The sequence below is a fragment of the Cyprinodon tularosa genome, unplaced genomic scaffold (genome assembly GCF_016077235.1).
Source record: "Cyprinodon tularosa strain WSP-4 unplaced genomic scaffold, ASM1607723v1 ctg5, whole genome shotgun sequence".
Taxonomy (NCBI): Eukaryota; Metazoa; Chordata; class Actinopteri; order Cyprinodontiformes; family Cyprinodontidae; genus Cyprinodon; species Cyprinodon tularosa.
Window position 1 is genome coordinate 990,513 of NW_024039229.1, and position 17,374 is coordinate 1,007,886.

At 37.0% G+C, this 17,374-nt stretch overlaps 1 protein-coding gene across 1 annotated transcript; it reads right to left on the reverse strand.

Moving 5' to 3' along the window:
- Positions 1 to 1,161: 1,161 nt before the first annotated feature.
- On the reverse strand, positions 1,162 to 12,051 carry LOC119794982 (tyrosine-protein kinase STYK1-like). Its single transcript, XM_038302775.1, has 10 exons — positions 11,786 to 12,051; positions 10,215 to 10,270; positions 7,016 to 7,255; positions 6,555 to 6,935; positions 5,879 to 6,060; positions 4,483 to 4,551; positions 4,161 to 4,372; positions 3,873 to 3,913; positions 2,551 to 2,647; positions 1,162 to 2,079 (listed from the first exon to the last, which is right to left on the reverse strand). Exons 2-10 carry the CDS (start codon positions 10,267 to 10,269, stop codon positions 1,884 to 1,886), a joined length of 1,473 nt encoding a protein of 490 aa, XP_038158703.1. The 5' UTR covers position 10,270; positions 11,786 to 12,051; the 3' UTR covers positions 1,162 to 1,883.
- Positions 12,052 to 17,374: the final 5,323 nt, after the last annotated feature.

Consider the following 17,374-nt stretch of genomic DNA (forward strand, 5'->3'; position numbering starts at 1 on the left):
AGATATTTTTCTGCTTATGTGACACTGATTTCTAAACTTTTGAAGTTTCAACAAAACGTGTCAAACATGTAGATAAACATTGTTTTTATTTGGTTATTTTTACTTCCATAAGCAGCCTTGTTTTTATTTTATTATTTTTTTTTTTCAGTGTTTTATGTCACTACACTGTCAAGAACAGAGCAATGAAATTAACTCTGTGCATAACTCTGGCATTGTTGGCTGCCATAGTGCGGGACCCGGGGAGCGGTGTGGGGTTGCTCAGGAACCCAGGGTGCAGTCTGTGGGAGTGGGGCTTGAACCTCAGGATTCCAAGCGCAATGCCACTCCCCAAAGCAGGCGTGAAGGGTACACTGGCAGCTTTTTTTCCCCCAGCTGGGATACGAATCCAGGCTTCTTTTTTGCAGGACATGTGACTTACCACTTGAGCTAGCTACCCAATGAGCTTTGTAGACAAGGTTAATTTTCCAGCAGTTGAAAACTAGTGACATAGCTAAGAATGCTGATTTCTGTTAAGACTCCACTGCTTTGGATCATCCAGCCCACCAGTCTGATCTAATCCCCAAACCTCTCTGTTAAAATCATTAAATGCATTTTTTTTTTTGTGATATTCTAAAGATGGCTGCACAGTGCACACTGCTGCCTTGCAGCAAGCAGGTTCTGGGTTCGATTCGCTGCCAGGGTCTTTCTGCATGGAGTTTGCATGTTCTCCCTGAACATGAATGGGTTCTCTCCGGGTACTCTGGCTTCGTCGCACAGTCCAAAAACATGACTGTTAGGTTAATTGGCTTCTCTAAATTCTCTTTAGACGTGTGTGCGTAAATGGTTGTTTGCTTCTGTGTTGCCCTGCAAAAAAACTGGTAACCTGTCCAGGGTGGACCCCGCCTCTCTCCCATAGAAAGCTGGAGACGGGCACCAGCACCTTGTGTGATTAAAAAATGGATGGATATTGTAATTACACACCCCTGCAGTAAGTCCACTAGTGACTGTTTTTGTTTTTAGCTGATCATCTTCCAACCCATAACCAAGGAGTTCATTTACTGAGAGCTACTGTCATAAAATGTGTCAGCTCTAGAGCAAATATACCTGCGGGCGGGGGGGTATAGGAAATGGAAACCTTTATCCCTGCTGTCATTTGATTATTTTTGAAACACAACAAATCAGTTACAGCGTCTATGCCAGTGCATATCATCATCAGAAATTTATTTAGTCTTATGTCCTCAGAACAGGGGCCTTAACGGGATGCCGTTAAGGCACACTGGCCCCTATCTAGAACCGTCCATGACCATCGCTGTAGTGAACATTACTTTGAAACCGCTAAAGACACCCATCAACCCGCACAGCAGTTGGTTACCATGGAGACCACATACTACTTTGCATTTCTTCTAAAGGAAAATCAAATATGACAGCCGCTTATTCTCTCCTAAGATTTAACCTTGTATTACGGTAATTAAACGCAGAATAGATTTTGTCTAAATCGCCCAGAAAAGTTCAGTTTTACTGGTTGTATATAAAATGATAAATTGTTGCTCATTAATGCTGCTGTGATGTGAGCTGAAATAAGACATTAAAAGCAATACTTAATTGTCTGTCTTAAAAACAGATGACAGCACTGCCCTTAATACAGGAATATAACAAATGTCTTTCATTAAGGCCTAGAAAACCATAGTACTATTTACCAGATAATATACATATTTACAAAAAATAAGTTACATTACATGTAGTAAATGATTGTGCTTCATACCAAGTGTTACAAATTTAAACATAAATATAAAACTTTTGTATAAAAAAGATCATTTGCATTCTTCATATTTTTCTGTGCCCTTGCATCAGTCCATAGTGCTTTATTGGCCCTAACAGGTTCCAGTGATGAACACTGCAGCCCTTCAGAAGATGGCGAAGTTGAACGCCTCCCCGTATCCGGCCTCCCTGGTGTATTTCTCCAGGTTCAGAGGCTCAGACGCTCGAAGAGCCGTGCTTTCATTCGCTGAGCGCTCCCCTGCATGAAGTATCCTGATCAGGTCTGTCACAGACGGACGCCCCTGGGGGTTCCAGTTGCAGCAGGATTTTATGATGGAGTACCTGCCAACATAAACGAAGAGAAGATGAAGAATGTGCATTTACCTGAAGATGTTGTAGGACTACATGTGGGGTTACTTAGAATGTTGCAGAAAGTATGACCTGCATGCTTTTTAAGGTAAAAGCGTGCAGTGAAGCTAAAATACCTCATTAGTTAAGTTTACCTCCTTAATGAATTTCACCCTTTTTCATTACCATACAGAATTAACACAGTGAAATCTTTTTATATGATCATGTTTTGGTTTTTCCATCTCATTCAGATAGAAAATCAGTAATATACTTAATTTAAAAAGTTTAAAATGCATTTAAAAAAATTTGAAAACCAGAATCAAAAATCAGGTTAGATCAGAGCAAAAGACATGTATGTTTATGAACATTTTCTGACCGGCTACAGCAATTACTCCCTTTGATGTGCAGCTATGAGATACATCTGCTACGTTTTGCACAAAGGCGGCTTCCTGCATCAGTTCTTACAAAGCATTGGAGCAGTTTGTCGGTCGCTTCAGAGTTTTTCCTCTCTGGAGATACTGCAGAAGTTCAGTCGACATGATCTGAGCAAACGGTGGGTCACCTAAAAGCAGAGGATATTTATTACTTTATTATCTAGTTGCTTAAAGAATATTAAAGCAATTTTCCATTGTATCCATTGTAATGTTTGATTTTATGCATTCTAGCAAAATTTCTCTTAAGACTTTTACAGAAAAGCAGTAGGCGCAAAAGTCCAGCTAAACTGAGCTCAGACAGTTTGTGGACTTGTGTTTAGTTTTTTTTTTTTTAGTTTTTAGTTTACTGTGATTTTGTGTCATGTTTGTTGTTCTCTTGCAGTGTTGTGTTTTTTGTGTTTCTCTCTGTTGCCCCCTTGTGCCAGTCTCATTTCCCCTAGCTTCTAGTTGCTTCCATCTATCCCTGCTCCTTGTAAGATAATTAGCCCAGTTTTTGTCCAGTCTCCCATATATACTCCACTTGTGCAGTTACTCAATGCTGGTTTCTCGTCTTTGCTTTGCTCCACATGTGTTTTTTCCTCTGGTGTCTACTGGTTTTTGGTTTCCTCTGACTGTCATTGGATTTTGCTTCTGTTGCATTGTCATTAAATAAGCAAAAACTCATATCTGCCGCCTTCTCTGCATTTGGGTCCACAACCACATCCACCATCCCTGACACGTTCATACATAGTTTTAAAGATGGAGCCAGGTTTGTACCTCCCTCCTGATCTTTGTACCTCGATAATTATTAAAAACCTTTTTTGTTTCATATTCTAGTTAAATTTATATTTCTTTTTTGTTTCAGCTCTTATTTAGGTTAGCTTTCCTTCAAGCACTGCCTTTTTAAATACAAATTTTTATCCTGTCAAAGTTTTTTTTACCTTTATGTCGTTGCATTATAATCTTTTTCTTTTTTCAAGTAAAGCACTTTGACTTTGCAAAACAAATAAACTTGTATTTAAAGGTGACAATCATTACTGATCTGTTATTAGCTGACAGTAAAGGGTCTTTGAGTTTCCCCTGTTTTTTTTTTACTCCTTTAACTGGTGTGGCCTCCTCTTTTTGTTATTAGTTTATTTCACTTAAAAAAGTATTTCTGTGCCAAATATACAGTTCTTAGATCCCTACAGATCTACAATTCGTTAACAAGTAAATGTTATACATTTTATGTGATTTCAGGAAGAGAAACGGATAAAAGGTTTTTATAACCCGTTACAAGAGGAAAAAGAATAAAACCCTACATTTGAATCTAGAACCATGAAGAATTTAGGATATCTAAAAGTTTTTTTTGTCTCTTGTGTGTGGAGTACTCACCCAATGTAACCATTTCATAAAGGAGGATACCAAAGGACCACCTGTTAAAATGTGGAGAAATACCATCAGGTCACGTAACTAAAATATATAGAGCAAAACTAGATTGCACCCTATAGAAATAGATATCCAGCATTGTAACAAAAACATTTTATGCAGTAACTGAAGCATGAAATGGATCATAACATCTAACTTTTAGTAACTTTACATCCTGAAATCCATTCTAGGAAATGTGAAGATTCACTAAGTTGTTTTTATCTTTATTCTGCTTACAGAGTCCTCCACACTCACACATCACTGCTTTTACTGGCTGTTCTCCTGGCCAGAACTTCAGGGGCCTCCCATTTCTTCAGCTCCACATCCTCCACCAGCCCTGCAGTGTTCACCTGGGTCCTGTGGTACGCTGAGCCCAATCCCCACAGTTTGGCTGTCAGATCGCCCCCGACCAGAACGCTGCGAGCTCCAATGTTCCCATGGATGCAGCCCTGATTGTGTAGGTACTCCTAAAGGAGTAAAAAATATATAGAGCTATAGGTAAAAGGTGATTATCTGACAGTAAAAATCAGATAACAAAGATGTTAGCTAAAAGCAGAAAGTAAGCAGTTCAACTGACCAGAGCAGAGGCCACTTGTCTGGCCATGATGAAGATCCTCTTCTCTGTGATGCCATGACTTGTAGTGTCCTTCAGAGATATAAAAGGGGGGAACAGATGCATGGTTTCAAGGCAGGAAGTTTCTTTTGAGATTCTCAGTATGTTTTAAGCAAACTTCATTTCTCCTTAAGGCTTCACTGGCAGGGGTGTAGATAGATGGAGGGCCAGGGGTGGCCATGGCCATAAATAACTAAAACTGAAACTGTTTTATCTACATATATAGTTGTGTATATATTAGTAGTATGCAGAACAAAAATAGAATAATAGTACTGTGGATGTTTTTTGTTTTTTAAGATATATAGGTAATAAACACTTTAGTCTCATTTTGTGTAAGACCACCCAACCCTTATTTTCTGCCAACTTGATAAAAAAAAAACTTCTCTGAATGCACTTTGGACTGATTTATTTCCTCAGGACTTGCAGTTCTTGTCATGACCTTCTACAACAGTTCACTTCTTGCAAATCTTGGCTATTTTAAGTATTCAGGTGTGACGAGATGTGCAACAGAGGGCCCGGGGCGGGGTTTGTTCCTACAGACTCCCAGGTAAAAGTCATGCACACTTAGCAAGCAGTCAAAGGGATATCCATGTGACCAAGTTGCCGGATCAGTCGGCGGCATAGAGACAGGATCACACCGTCACACAGGGAGAGCAGTGGATCTACAATAAGTAGCTGAAACCCCGGCGAACTGGATAAACAAACACTAGAAATGTGCAGCAAGAGCATGCTCACTGGCATTACCTCAGCACATCACATAAACTGGCCTGTGGCAAAACCAATACATTCAATGATCCCCCAAGAACCTAAAGCCAAAAGATTGTCCACTGAACTTTAAATTAAGATTACATATATGTGTAAATATGAGCCAATGTTGATTTCAGTGATTTATTTGGAAAATGCAGATTTTGTGTTTATTAATTTTCTTGTTGGTACTAGGTCAGGGTAGATTTACCCTGAATTGGCACCTATACATTTCTGGTCACCTCTCCGTGCACGTTGGCCCCAGCCTGGCTACCTCTATGAACATTTTCTAGAAGCGCCACTGTTGACTGGTAGGCTCAAAATAAAATGAATGTATACAGGGCTTGATATGTGCTAGCTGCAGAACACTAAGGAAATACTTCCCAGTTTAAAAATGAAGATACATGTTGAAAAGACAGAGCAAAAACAGAAGCACTGATCCAAGAAATCTCTATGTGGAAGAAAATGGTAATAGTTTGTCAGCGGTGGCTACTTTTTTTTTTAGAAGTTTTATCTATTCATAAATGTTATAAATGTTAATAAACACGTCCAGTTTTTATCTAAACATCAATGTAAAACACAGATAATCTTTCTGAGAAAAGCCATGGTGCTCTACCTCTCTGCACCTCCATAGAAACCCCAGCAGGTCTCTGTTCCTCAGCTCCTCCATCACCATCACCAAAGGCGACCTCACTGAAACCACACCCAGCAGGGCAGGGATGAAAGGGTGAGGGCCCAGTCTCCCCAGGAAAGATGCAAACCCTAGAAAGTGCTGTTTTTCACTGTTGCTTGCATTTTCTGTGGAAACATAAGAATAAGAGAACACAAAGTGTACTATTAATTTAATTGTGTCAGTTTTGGTCAGGCGCAGTTATCTCTTGAATTTAATCTTAACCTTTTAAAACCAATTGTATCATAAGTGATACATGAGCTTTTGAGATCTTTGCATCATCAGTGTGATCTTGCTTATTTTAAAAACCCTGACTTACACAACCAGAGACATGTAGTGAACAGAAAACCTATATAATATTCTACAGAAATGCCTAATGTATCAAAATTGATGCAAATAAAGCATTTAATTTAACTTATACAAAATATATATATATTCTTTTTCTTAAATTTTTCAGAGTTCAATGACAACTCAAAATAAAAAAATGAATTTTCTGTCAATTATTTCATGGTCCAGGCTTTAAAGTCTTTAATTTGCTAATTTAGAGATGTGACATCCGTCTATTTTTTATCAAAAATGCAGATTTGGTTTTCTGCTTTTAACTCAGAACAAATAGATTTACCTTTTAGCGTTCTAAGGACGACGTCCCTGTTGTCCATCCGAGCTCTGTAAAGACTTATTGTTTCATTAGGTTTGATGGAGAAAGACGGCGTCAATGCGGTGACATGTCTAAAGTTTCCCAGAGGAACTGTTGTGGGCGTCTGTGTTGTTGCTGCCACATTTCTCTCTCTGGATGTCTGTGGTGATGGAGCCACAGTCCTCTCTGGAGAGCCATGTCTTGCTGCAGCGCCATGCCTATCTCTAGCTGCATGCCGTGCTGCCATTGCATGCCTATCTGGGGATGCGTGATGTGCCGCAGCCAGAGTTGGCTTCACATTGTTATGTGTGTTTTGAATTGTCATTGGCACTTCTTCATGTTCAAGAGGGTCGATTCCGGGCGGTGCTTTTGAGAAAAAAACAGAAAAGAAAATGTCATTTCAGGAAAAAAAGAAAAGAACAAAACCAGCCTCTTCATTGGCTTACCATCTATTCCATGCAAGTGATGTCTGTGGTGGTTGGGGTGGCGGTTTTGATGGTTGTTTCGATGTGTGTGTCTGTGGTTTGTGGTGTGCTGGTTGGGATTGTATTGTCTAGGGTTTCTGACTTGTGTCCGTTCGTGCTTATTGCAGCACAGCAATATAAAGATGATCAATACTATGATTACCGAGAGGGAGACCAACAACGCAGGGACAACAATTACTCCGAGTTGATATTCACGTGTTACTGTAGGAGAAAGGCAAAAGAAAAAAATCTAAAAGTCAGGTCCAAGAAAATGCTTTGCATTTCCAGAGTCCTACATTTCTATTTAAAAATTTGCCTATAGTTTGTCACCCTCTAGTGCAGCGAGTGTCACTTTATTGGACTTGCAGATTAGTAACCTCTTAACTTCAAATCTGACAAAGTTAAAAAACAGATTCTTTGTTAATTGGTTATTGTTATGTAATATTATGCTGCTTTTTCTCCACTAAGACCATCTATTTTACCTTTGTCTACAGCTAAGGTTTTAGCTTTAAGCTTTATTTAATCAGAAAAACAATATTAGTATTACCATACCAATCCTGTCCAATCATGAGGGTTCAAGAGTTACTGAAATACTACATTTTTTACATTACATAAATATTTTGACGTTTTCCCATTTTAAATATGTTGACTAAGGAACTGTTTTACACCTCGTTGATTCAATTCAATTCAGTTTATTCATATAGTGCCAATTCACAACACATGTCATCTCCGGGCACTTTACAATTCTACCTAGTTATATTCTTTATGCCGTTGTCATTTTTGTCCCTGAGATTGCTCCCTGACCTGCTTAATGACTTTTCTCTCCACCCATTAACTGTTATTATTCCATAAAAGCTGATTCCATGTTAATTCTGCCATTGTTTCTCAAAACATTTCTTTAAACCCTCTATTGTTTAAAATAAAGCTCAGGCTATTTTCTTTAATAAAAACTGAAGAACGCAAAGCTACTAGTATGGTCAAAAATAACAAAATTCTGGTTCTGGCACATTTTTAGGAGTGGTGTAAAGCTTTGTTCAATAATATCCTATTCAAGTCTATTGTTACTGGTCAAGCATCTCAGGGATCAATGCTAGGGCCAATTTTTATATCCATTATCCTTTTATTATTAAAATTATCTCACAGCATGGGACATTTTAACATTTATACTGATGTTTTTCCATATATCCGGATGAAACTAACTTGTGATATAGACTACAGGCATGTCACCACGAGATACGTAAAAACTAATATGACTTTAAATTTTCTGTTTTTGAAATCAGATAAACCAAAGGTCGTCTTTTGAATTGAGGCTTCAAAAAGTAACTGCTTAGCTATGATCTGGATGGCATTAAATTGGTCTCCTACTGTATAATAACCTAAAACACCTCTGTGTTATTTTTTTATGATAATTATTAATTTAAATCCAATATTAAACAGATTACAAGAATATCCATCTTTACAGCAGGAATATTGTAAAAACTAGAAATGTCTTGTCCAGCAGTGTCCATGGATGTTTCTTTAAGGGTTTAACTATTGTAATCTTTTAATATGGGGAAGTCCAGAAAATGGTTTTTGAAAGTCTTGAGCTGATCAAAAATGCTGCATCCAGAGTTCTGATAAAAAATAAAAAGAAAGATCATATGTTCTACGTTAGCTCCCGTTCACTGACTTCCTTTTAAACCCTGAATAGAATTAAAAATTCTTCTTCTCATGTAGAAAACACTAAACAAGAGATCTGGTTGTTCCTTACGTTCCCAACACTGCAAAACATTTTAAATCTAAGGAATTCAATTTTCTTAAAATAAGCATAAATTCTTGAATTGAGCAGTTAAGTGAGACACTGCCAATGGAATAAGACAATTTACATTTAGAATAAGAAAACCAACTGCAGCCTTTTATTTCAAGTGCATAATATCTAATTAAATAATTTTAAGGGTAAAAATGCTCAATTCACTGGCAGATCATCTTATTTTTGTACTCAAATTAGGGATAAATACAATTATTTTAACATTTTTGTACTGAACAGAGCAGGTTAAGTTTACTAGTTTACTGTACTAGTACCTAGAATTTTTAAAAGTAGAATGGGAGGCAGGTTGTTATTTATTCGGCTCCTCTCCTGTGGAACCAACAACTAGTCTTACTCTGTGACACAAACACAATGTCTATTTTTAAGGCTAGGCTTTAAAAACATATATTTTTTAAAAGTTTATAGTTAGTGGCTTAGGTTATCCTGATTGATCTCTATAGTTATGCTACTACTGTATAGTCTTAGGCAACATTTGACCTGATTCTCTGTTAAGCTGTGACAACATCCTAGAAAGAGGCATCAGCTGTGCCAACAGCTCCCATTATAGTTGGTAAATATCTTTGTTTAATCATTTTTTTCTCATATACATAGCAATGGGATCAGCTTTTTTTGTGACTAACGAAATTTGCTCTCTTTCATCTTTTTTTTGTATGAAAACCATTTCCGAGCTTTTTTTCTTACCTGTTTCTTTGCTATACAGTCACATACGGAGGTAAATAGAAGTTGCTATAGATCAGTCTTTCATTGTTCCTTTTTATTGTCTGCTTCTTTATTTTTTAAACCCTATCTGCCTTCGCAGGAGGCCCCTCATACAGGGTCTGTTTCTGGGTTTCCTGCTAAAAGGGAGTTTTCTTCTACTATTGACATAATGCAAGTGTCTCATCCTCATTCTGGTGGAGTGGATCCTGCAAAGTCAATGACTATAGTAATTGACAATGCTGGAGTCAATGCACATTTGAGTGCATTTGGTCCCACACTGAATCAGTGTTAAATAATTCTTTACATAGTGTATATCTTACTCCAGTTGTTATTGTCAAAACCATAAAAGAGTCAATAAACTTTGAAACTGCATAATTAACACTAAAGTGCCTTGAGATGGTATATGTTGGGAATTGGTGCTATATAAATAGACCAAAGCTTCCTAAATAAAATGAATTTAGTTTAATGTTACATATAATGCAAAAACTAAGTGTGGTAATTCGATCTTTTAATCTTTATATCAACAAATAATTATGTTTTTTTATCCTTAAATAAGCAGTTATGGCTTATTTTTAACTTAAACATTTAAAAAGGTGTTCCTATTGCTGATAAGCTAAGGCAAAGTTTAAACATTTTTTAAAATGAATTAAATTTAAAAGTATTTTTTTTACTTACTGCAGAGCTTGTCATCTTGTGCACAGGGACTAATGTCCGTGTAGTTGGATGTCATCCTGTGGAAAGAAAATCATAAAACGGCAATTACAGCAATGCTAGAGATCAACTGAGGATCAACATTTCCAATGCTCAGCAGCAACCCTAAACCGTTAAAGACTAATACATAAATATGTTAGCAAGACGAGGTAGTTTGATCAGACTGTAATCTTTAACTCGCATCCACAGCTGTCTTTTCTATTTAAACTTCTAAATGAAACATAATTTCAACTGCCGCATATTTTTATATGGTTCCTCTTTTCTTATGTCCTCCTCGTTTAAAGCACTTCTTAATTTTTGTAGCATTAAAATCGGCTACAAAAATATAACTGACTTTACAAACGCAGAATAAATGTCTTACCTCTTTAGTAAAAACGAAACAAAAACTAAAAGTTTTTATATTTAAGCTTTATACACATTGTGCCTTTAAAACAGTGAGTGGCATAAAAAAAGCAACAGAAAAAAAAAAAAATGAACAACAACTTTTTATAAACTGACGTCAATGAATCAACATTTGTAATTGATGTTTTATAAGGGAGGATTTGGCATCACATCAAAAAATAGATGTTGAATCACATCAGTTTTGTTCATATTTTTCCCCCCAGCAAAAACCTTTTCCACCTTTTATTTATTCAATAAGAAATAATTAACTTTTTGTGTTTTATTTATATCTTTGTTGTTTCTGTGATGAAGATAAATAATTTTAAGTCAATAAGTATCATGTAAGGTCTTGTTTTTTTTTATTATTATTTAGGGAAGCTTCTTTTAAGGCTTTAGTAAATATAAAAGTGAGATACTGACGGGCGCAGTTTGTACGTTTTAAAATAAAACAAAATTATTTTAAAAAAAGGGGCTTTCACCCTGTTATATTATTTCTCTCCTATCAGATACATTTGAATGGGAATGAACTTGATGAAAGCTTATCTATAAATATGTAACATGAACAGATGTTAATACAGTGATTCAATAGTATGGAGGCATCCGCACATAGACCAGATAAATATCTGATAATATGGATGGATCATCCTGCTCCCTAATTGCTTATAACCTCCAAACCTACTGCTGAAAATGTAAACACTGCTCCTTAAACAGTGAAACATAGCATGTGAAAAAGGCATTTGTCGAAAAGCTAAACACTGAAAGTCACACAGACGTTGTTTGCCTTTTGACATAGATGTATCTTACTTAACCAGTTTGACCGCATTATTTGCTGACAGTCATGTCCTGCACTGACTCGGATCAGCTCTTACTGTATAAACACAAACGGTTAAAAAGTGCTATCTCACTGTGAGAGCAGCACAACTTTGGAATAATGTATTATTGTAAAAACATTGACTAATGTATGGAAATGTTGTTGCAAATTTGTTGGTTAAGATCAAGTCACCCTGAACATGACAGAGAGCACACAGTGATAGAAAATACTTTAGTTTTAATGTGAGGGTTAGAGTTTTATTCAGACAAACTTTGATATAAACTGTGTTATATAAAAAAAAGTAATGTTTTTTCTTCTCAAAGCCTCAGTATTTACATCTTACCTGACCGTCTATGTCAGACTCCTCAGCCGTCAAACTGTCATTGTTGCAGGAACTGCAACAATCTAGCTTCCTGCTCAGGTTTCCATATATGCTCAGAGCTGTACAATATACTCCTGTTTGTACTCTCAGTCTTCATGGTTTTCAGCAGGTACATCCACAGGCAGATACATTTCTGTCAGAGGTACTTTTGAAAGTAAAGTTTCTGTTGTGTTGCAACCTGCATTGTACTCTTCTCCCACTCGTCGTTCAACTTCTCCTTAGTTCTTGGGTTTTCCACACCCACAACCCGCCCTTTTCATTGTCACCCTTACCACCTGCATGCAGTATGTCATCTGTCTGTGTTGTTTTCTGCATGCGCCTGTCGTTTATTGTATGTGTGGCAGTGGAACAATGTACAGCATTAGGGGTTGAGGAAGTGAAATCAGCCTTTCGATAGAACAAAGTTTTTCTCCCTACACTAAGGTAATGAAAAAGTTTAGGTCTGTGGAGTGTTAATGTTATATCAGATGCATTGTTCTTTCTCATAATAAAATTTCTCATGTTTTATATAAACACATAAAACAATCAATTATATTTTGCTGTTTTAAACTGAGACAGTATTCTTAATGTTACTAGAACATTAAAATAAACAGGACTGCCCTTGCAAAAGTATCCATTCCTTTAAACTTTGTGACATTTTTTTCTTTTTCAGACATTTTTAACCAAAGTATGCCCTTGTTGAGATGTTCAATTACATTATTGGACAGTACTAGTGCATCATTGATCAATCCATTTTATTACAGTGCAGGGCTCTGGGTCAAACTGGGTCTGTCTTTCAGTACTGGACTGGTTTAAATCCTGCTTGAAGGACATGGACTTTTTTGTTTTAGAAGCTAACTTTACATCAGAGACCACAAAGATCCAGTGGTGTTTCACAAAGGCCCATCTTAGGACCCCTCCTAATCAAAATGTACACTCTCCCCCTGCCTGCTATCTTCATAAACACAACCGTAGTTACCAAAACTATGCAGACAACACACATCTGTACATTACGATGTCATTGGGTAACTGTAAACCCATTCTGAGCTGGGTGAATGCATAGCAGAAAGCAATGCATGAATGTTCCAACATTTCCTTGAGCAGATTAAAAACAAAGCTGAAGTAAGAGTTTTTGGACCAAAGGAAGAACAATTAAAAGTTTGTTCACATTTTCAGTTAATCCAACTAGAAACCATCAATCAAATTCTAAATCTGGATGTAATGATGAGCTCAGACCTGAACCTTCAGAGGATCATAGATACAGTAATAAATTGGTCGTCTATCACCTAAAGAACATTTCCAGAATTAAAGGATTGATGTCTCAGCAGAACACTGAAAAATCTAATCATGCTTTCATCTTCTGTAGAATTGATAACTGTAAAGCTGGGCAAATACCGTACGACTTTTTTGCCCTTTTCGGGCTGATTTTCCAATTGTCCGAGAATTTTTTGATCGGGCCGACTTTTAGCCTGATCGTGCATCTTGTAGTGTCCAGGGGGTAATGAGGGACGATCAGCCTCTCACGACAATCTCCCGATCAGGAATCGTGAGGTCGGAAGTAAATCAAACATGTCTGAAATTTAGTCGGCCGTCGTGGGCAAATCCCTCAGTGGGAATGCACAAACAAGGATTCTTCTTTTTCCTCTCAGACAAAAACAAAAAAGCATGGTGGGGGTGCGAGTGAAATTGAATTCTTTCTATAAAATTGACAGACCGTAGTAACCTGCTGATGAAGGTTCTCAGTCATCCAGGTCATAGTCATTCCGCAAAAACTAAAAATTAAACGCAAAAACATCACAATCCCTTATGTTGCTGGAGTGTCTGAAAAGCTCAAGAGGATTTTCTCCAAACACAAAATCCCAGTACATTTCAAGCCAAACCAAACCCTTAAACAGAGGCTAGTGCATCCTAAAGATAAAACCCCCAGACCGAATATGAGCGGAGTGGTATATGCTGTTCAGTGCAGAGAGGAATGCTCTGATCTTTATATTGGTGAAACAAAACAACCTCTCTACAGACGCATGGCCCAACACAGAAGAGCGGCCGCCTCTGGACAAGACTCCGCAGTACACCTACACCTTGTGGACAAAGGACATTCTTTTGAGGACCAGAATGTCCATATTCTGGATGAAGAAAATAGGTGGTTTGAGAGGGGTGTGAAGGAAGCCATCTATGTTAAGAGAGAAAAGCCAACTTTAAACAGAGGTGGTGGACTCAGATTCCAGCTTCCAAAAACATACAATTCAATCATAGACATGATCCCTTCCAGATATCACCAAACCCCCCCACCCCATCACAGAGGAACGAGGGACCTACCCGCTCCAGCCGGTGAACAATACCTCCTTAACGACCAACCCTTAACAATCATAGACAGGTTTCAGGTATTACAGGAGACAATCCCCCCCTTAATGGCAATCCCCCCTTTAACGACCGACCCCTAGAAATCATAGACAGGTTCAGATATTACAGGCTAACGATGGAACTAAACGACCCATTCATCGGTTACCATTGCATGTTTCCAAGCAATACAAGGCCTTGTCCATAGACTCAAACTCACTGCGGATCCAGACATTTGAATTGAGAAAGCTTCCTGGAGAGGTGGCGAAATGTCTTCAAATCTTGAAAACCAAGTCCAGTGAATATTTTTTGAATTTTTACGGAATGACCGTAGTAACCACATTTGTTCAGCCATGTCTTTGTGCAAATATGTTGTCACCTTTTCTTTTTAAGGTTTTCAGCACAAAATTGCACAAATTGCCAAGGCAGCACGTTTCACTCTAGTGAGCTACATATTCCTCTTCTACTTGTTTGGCTTTCTGATAGAAGAGTCTAGACTAGTGCCATCTCACTGCGGAACTGAGTCCTACATGTTTTTTAGATGTACAGTGTGAGCAGGTAGATCGCATCAGAGCGTCGGGTCCCACAGTGTGAGAACATACATTGTGAGCTGTGAACTTCTAAACCCTGCCGTTTCGTCATACAGTGTGAGCTGTAGCTGCGCGCAAAGATTGAAAATATCGCACGGTGTATGCCAGGCTTAACAGTGTCTTCACAGCTCCAGCTAAAAAGTTGTTCAGACAGCTGCAGTGGATCCAGAACGGTGCTGCCTGCATCCTCACTGAAACTCAAAAAATAGAACACACCAACCCAATTCTAAAATTGTTACACTGGCTCCCCATATCTCAGAGAATAGGCTTTAAAATGCTCATATTAATCACTGAATGACTTAGTTCCAAAATTCATCACAAGCCGGTTGTACTTAGGTGTATCAACCAGCCAGACCTTTCAAGTCTTCAGGCTTAAATCTGCTTTGCATGCCTAGAACCAGAAGCAAAAATGGAGAAGTAGTGTTTAGTTCTTATGTTCCAAAGATCTGGAATAGAGTCTGAGATAGCTGTAGAAAAAAAAGCTGAAACCCTAAACTGCTTTAAAAAAAGGAATTTTCATACTTAATTAGACTGGTCTTCAACTGTGCTATCTAAGTTTTTTAGTGCATTTTTTTCCTTTTTTTTCAAACAACAATTTATACTTTTCTTTTCATACAATCATCTTATTTTTAAATATTTACTTTTATTCTAAATTACTCGTGTTGCCTTTAAACCACTGCAATGTACTTTTCCTCTTTTTCTCTCAATTACAGCACTTTTACTGGTATTGTCCCTGAAATATATCATAAAAATAAGCTTCCCTAGCCTAATGAGCCAAACCTTTCCAAAAATGTTGTGACATCTAATAAGATGGTTCATTCCGGATCATTTTAGCACATTTAATTTAAAATTTTTAAATTACATATGGGCATAAAAAAATATATTTATATTCCCTGTAACGTACAAACACATGGATAAATAAGCAGTAATGGGTGTCAATTAATCTTTGTAGTCTTTGCCTCAAATCTTAGTATGAGACAGAAATGTATTCATTTTGTTAGAGCTAAAGGTGTGCTCTGGAAAAAATCTAAATCTAGATAAGTCATTTTTTTCTTAAAATAAGTGCATTTGTTCTTAAATTGACATTTTGCCAATGGAACAAGACAATTTACATTTAAATAAGGAAGCACAATTGCATTTTTATTATTTCAAGTTTATTTTATCTAAATATCTTATTTTAAGAGTAAAAATACTCATTCCATTGGCAAATCATCTCATTAACCTACTAAAATTAAGGGTAAATGCACTTAATTTGAGACAGTTTTACCTATTTCTAGATCGTTTTTCCAGTGTGACTACAATGGATTTGACTTTTTACTCACTTGCTGAGTCACTTCCACAGTTTTTTCACATTTAAATCAAGTTGGTCGCTCACACACCCATTGAACAAATAGCACTTTGACCTTCTGTTGAATCAGTCATGAAGGATACAAACAGATTCCATAATAAATCATTTTCCAATAGAAATAATATATTTGTTCCTGTTATATGAAGCATATATTCATTCAATTACGTCTAAACAAAAGTTTTCATCAGTTGAAGTGAATTGTAAAGAAAACCGGTCAGGTTACAAATGTAAACACGCTAAACCTGATGTCATGGAAAAGGCTTGATTCAAAAAGTGGTTAGTAATGTGGAAACAAGTTTCCAGCACTATAGTTTCAGCGATAAACTGAGTGCATCCATGATTCAAGAGGCCGCTCTGCGACCTTTACCTCTGAGATAATGGTGGAACATTGTTGTGGGCGGATGTTTTCCTCCTCCCAGTTAAATAGAGTTGCATCCATGCAGCTTTCTGACTGAACGAGCAGCTGCTTAGCAATGTTCATTTTCACTGCTAAGTCAAGACTTGTTGATGAGGCAATTTGCAATTCATGGTCAATTATATGTGAAGTGCCAAGATCTCATGGTAGAAAATTTGAGTACTTGAAAGTGGATGTGGCTTGTTTGTGGTGATACTTTCTTAGTTTTTTCCAATCTAGTGCTTTCAATGATGGCCATACATTTTAAAGAGTCTTGTCTTTTTAAAGGAATTGTTTTTTTCCTTTTTTTTACATTTTTGACTTGATTTTGAACCAACAGCTTATAGCGCTGTATCAACACATGACTAAATCAAACACACCTTGTTTTGTTTGGTAGACATAGATTTTAGGAATCACAAAAAGTCTGTTACTAAACCAACCTGCTAGGATCTTAAAAGATTGACAAAAAATATATATTTTTGGTCAAAATAGGATGCATAAAACCTTCCGCATGCCCTTATTTTTAACAAGTCATGTTACTATATCTGAGTCTTTATTGGTTTAAGTAAAAAAATACATTGCAGACATTGTATTATAATATTCCACAAAAGTTTTTGATAACACTTAAATTCTGTTTCCAATTCCCTACAAGTTAAACAGTAATAAAAAGAAAATAATTACTTTTTTTTGCATTTCGGTATGAAAAAAACCCTAAGTTTAGATTTGGGAATCAAAGCTTTAACTGATTCCAAGCAAAAGGGAATAAAACCACATTTAAACACATTTGAAGAACTTAAAATTAGAAGCATATTTAACTGTGAGCCAAACCCATCTAGGAATGTTGTCTGATGATCGATACCATGTTATGCTTTCTAGTTTAGACACAGGAATCCTGACAAACA

Bases quoted from the DNA above. Each gene is read 5' to 3' on its own strand.
- LOC119794982 (XM_038302775.1), bottom strand. From the start codon at position 10,269: ATGACATCCAACTACACGGACATTAGTCCCTGTGCACAAGATGACAAG. The intron at 4,552-5,878 runs GTAGAGCACCAT...ATATCTCTGAAG, and splicing joins TTCTATGGAGGTGCAGAGAG to GACACTACAAGTCATGGCAT. The intron at 4,373-4,482 runs GTCAGTTGAACT...TTACTCCTTTAG, and splicing joins GACAAGTGGCCTCTGCTCTG to GAGTACCTACACAATCAGGG.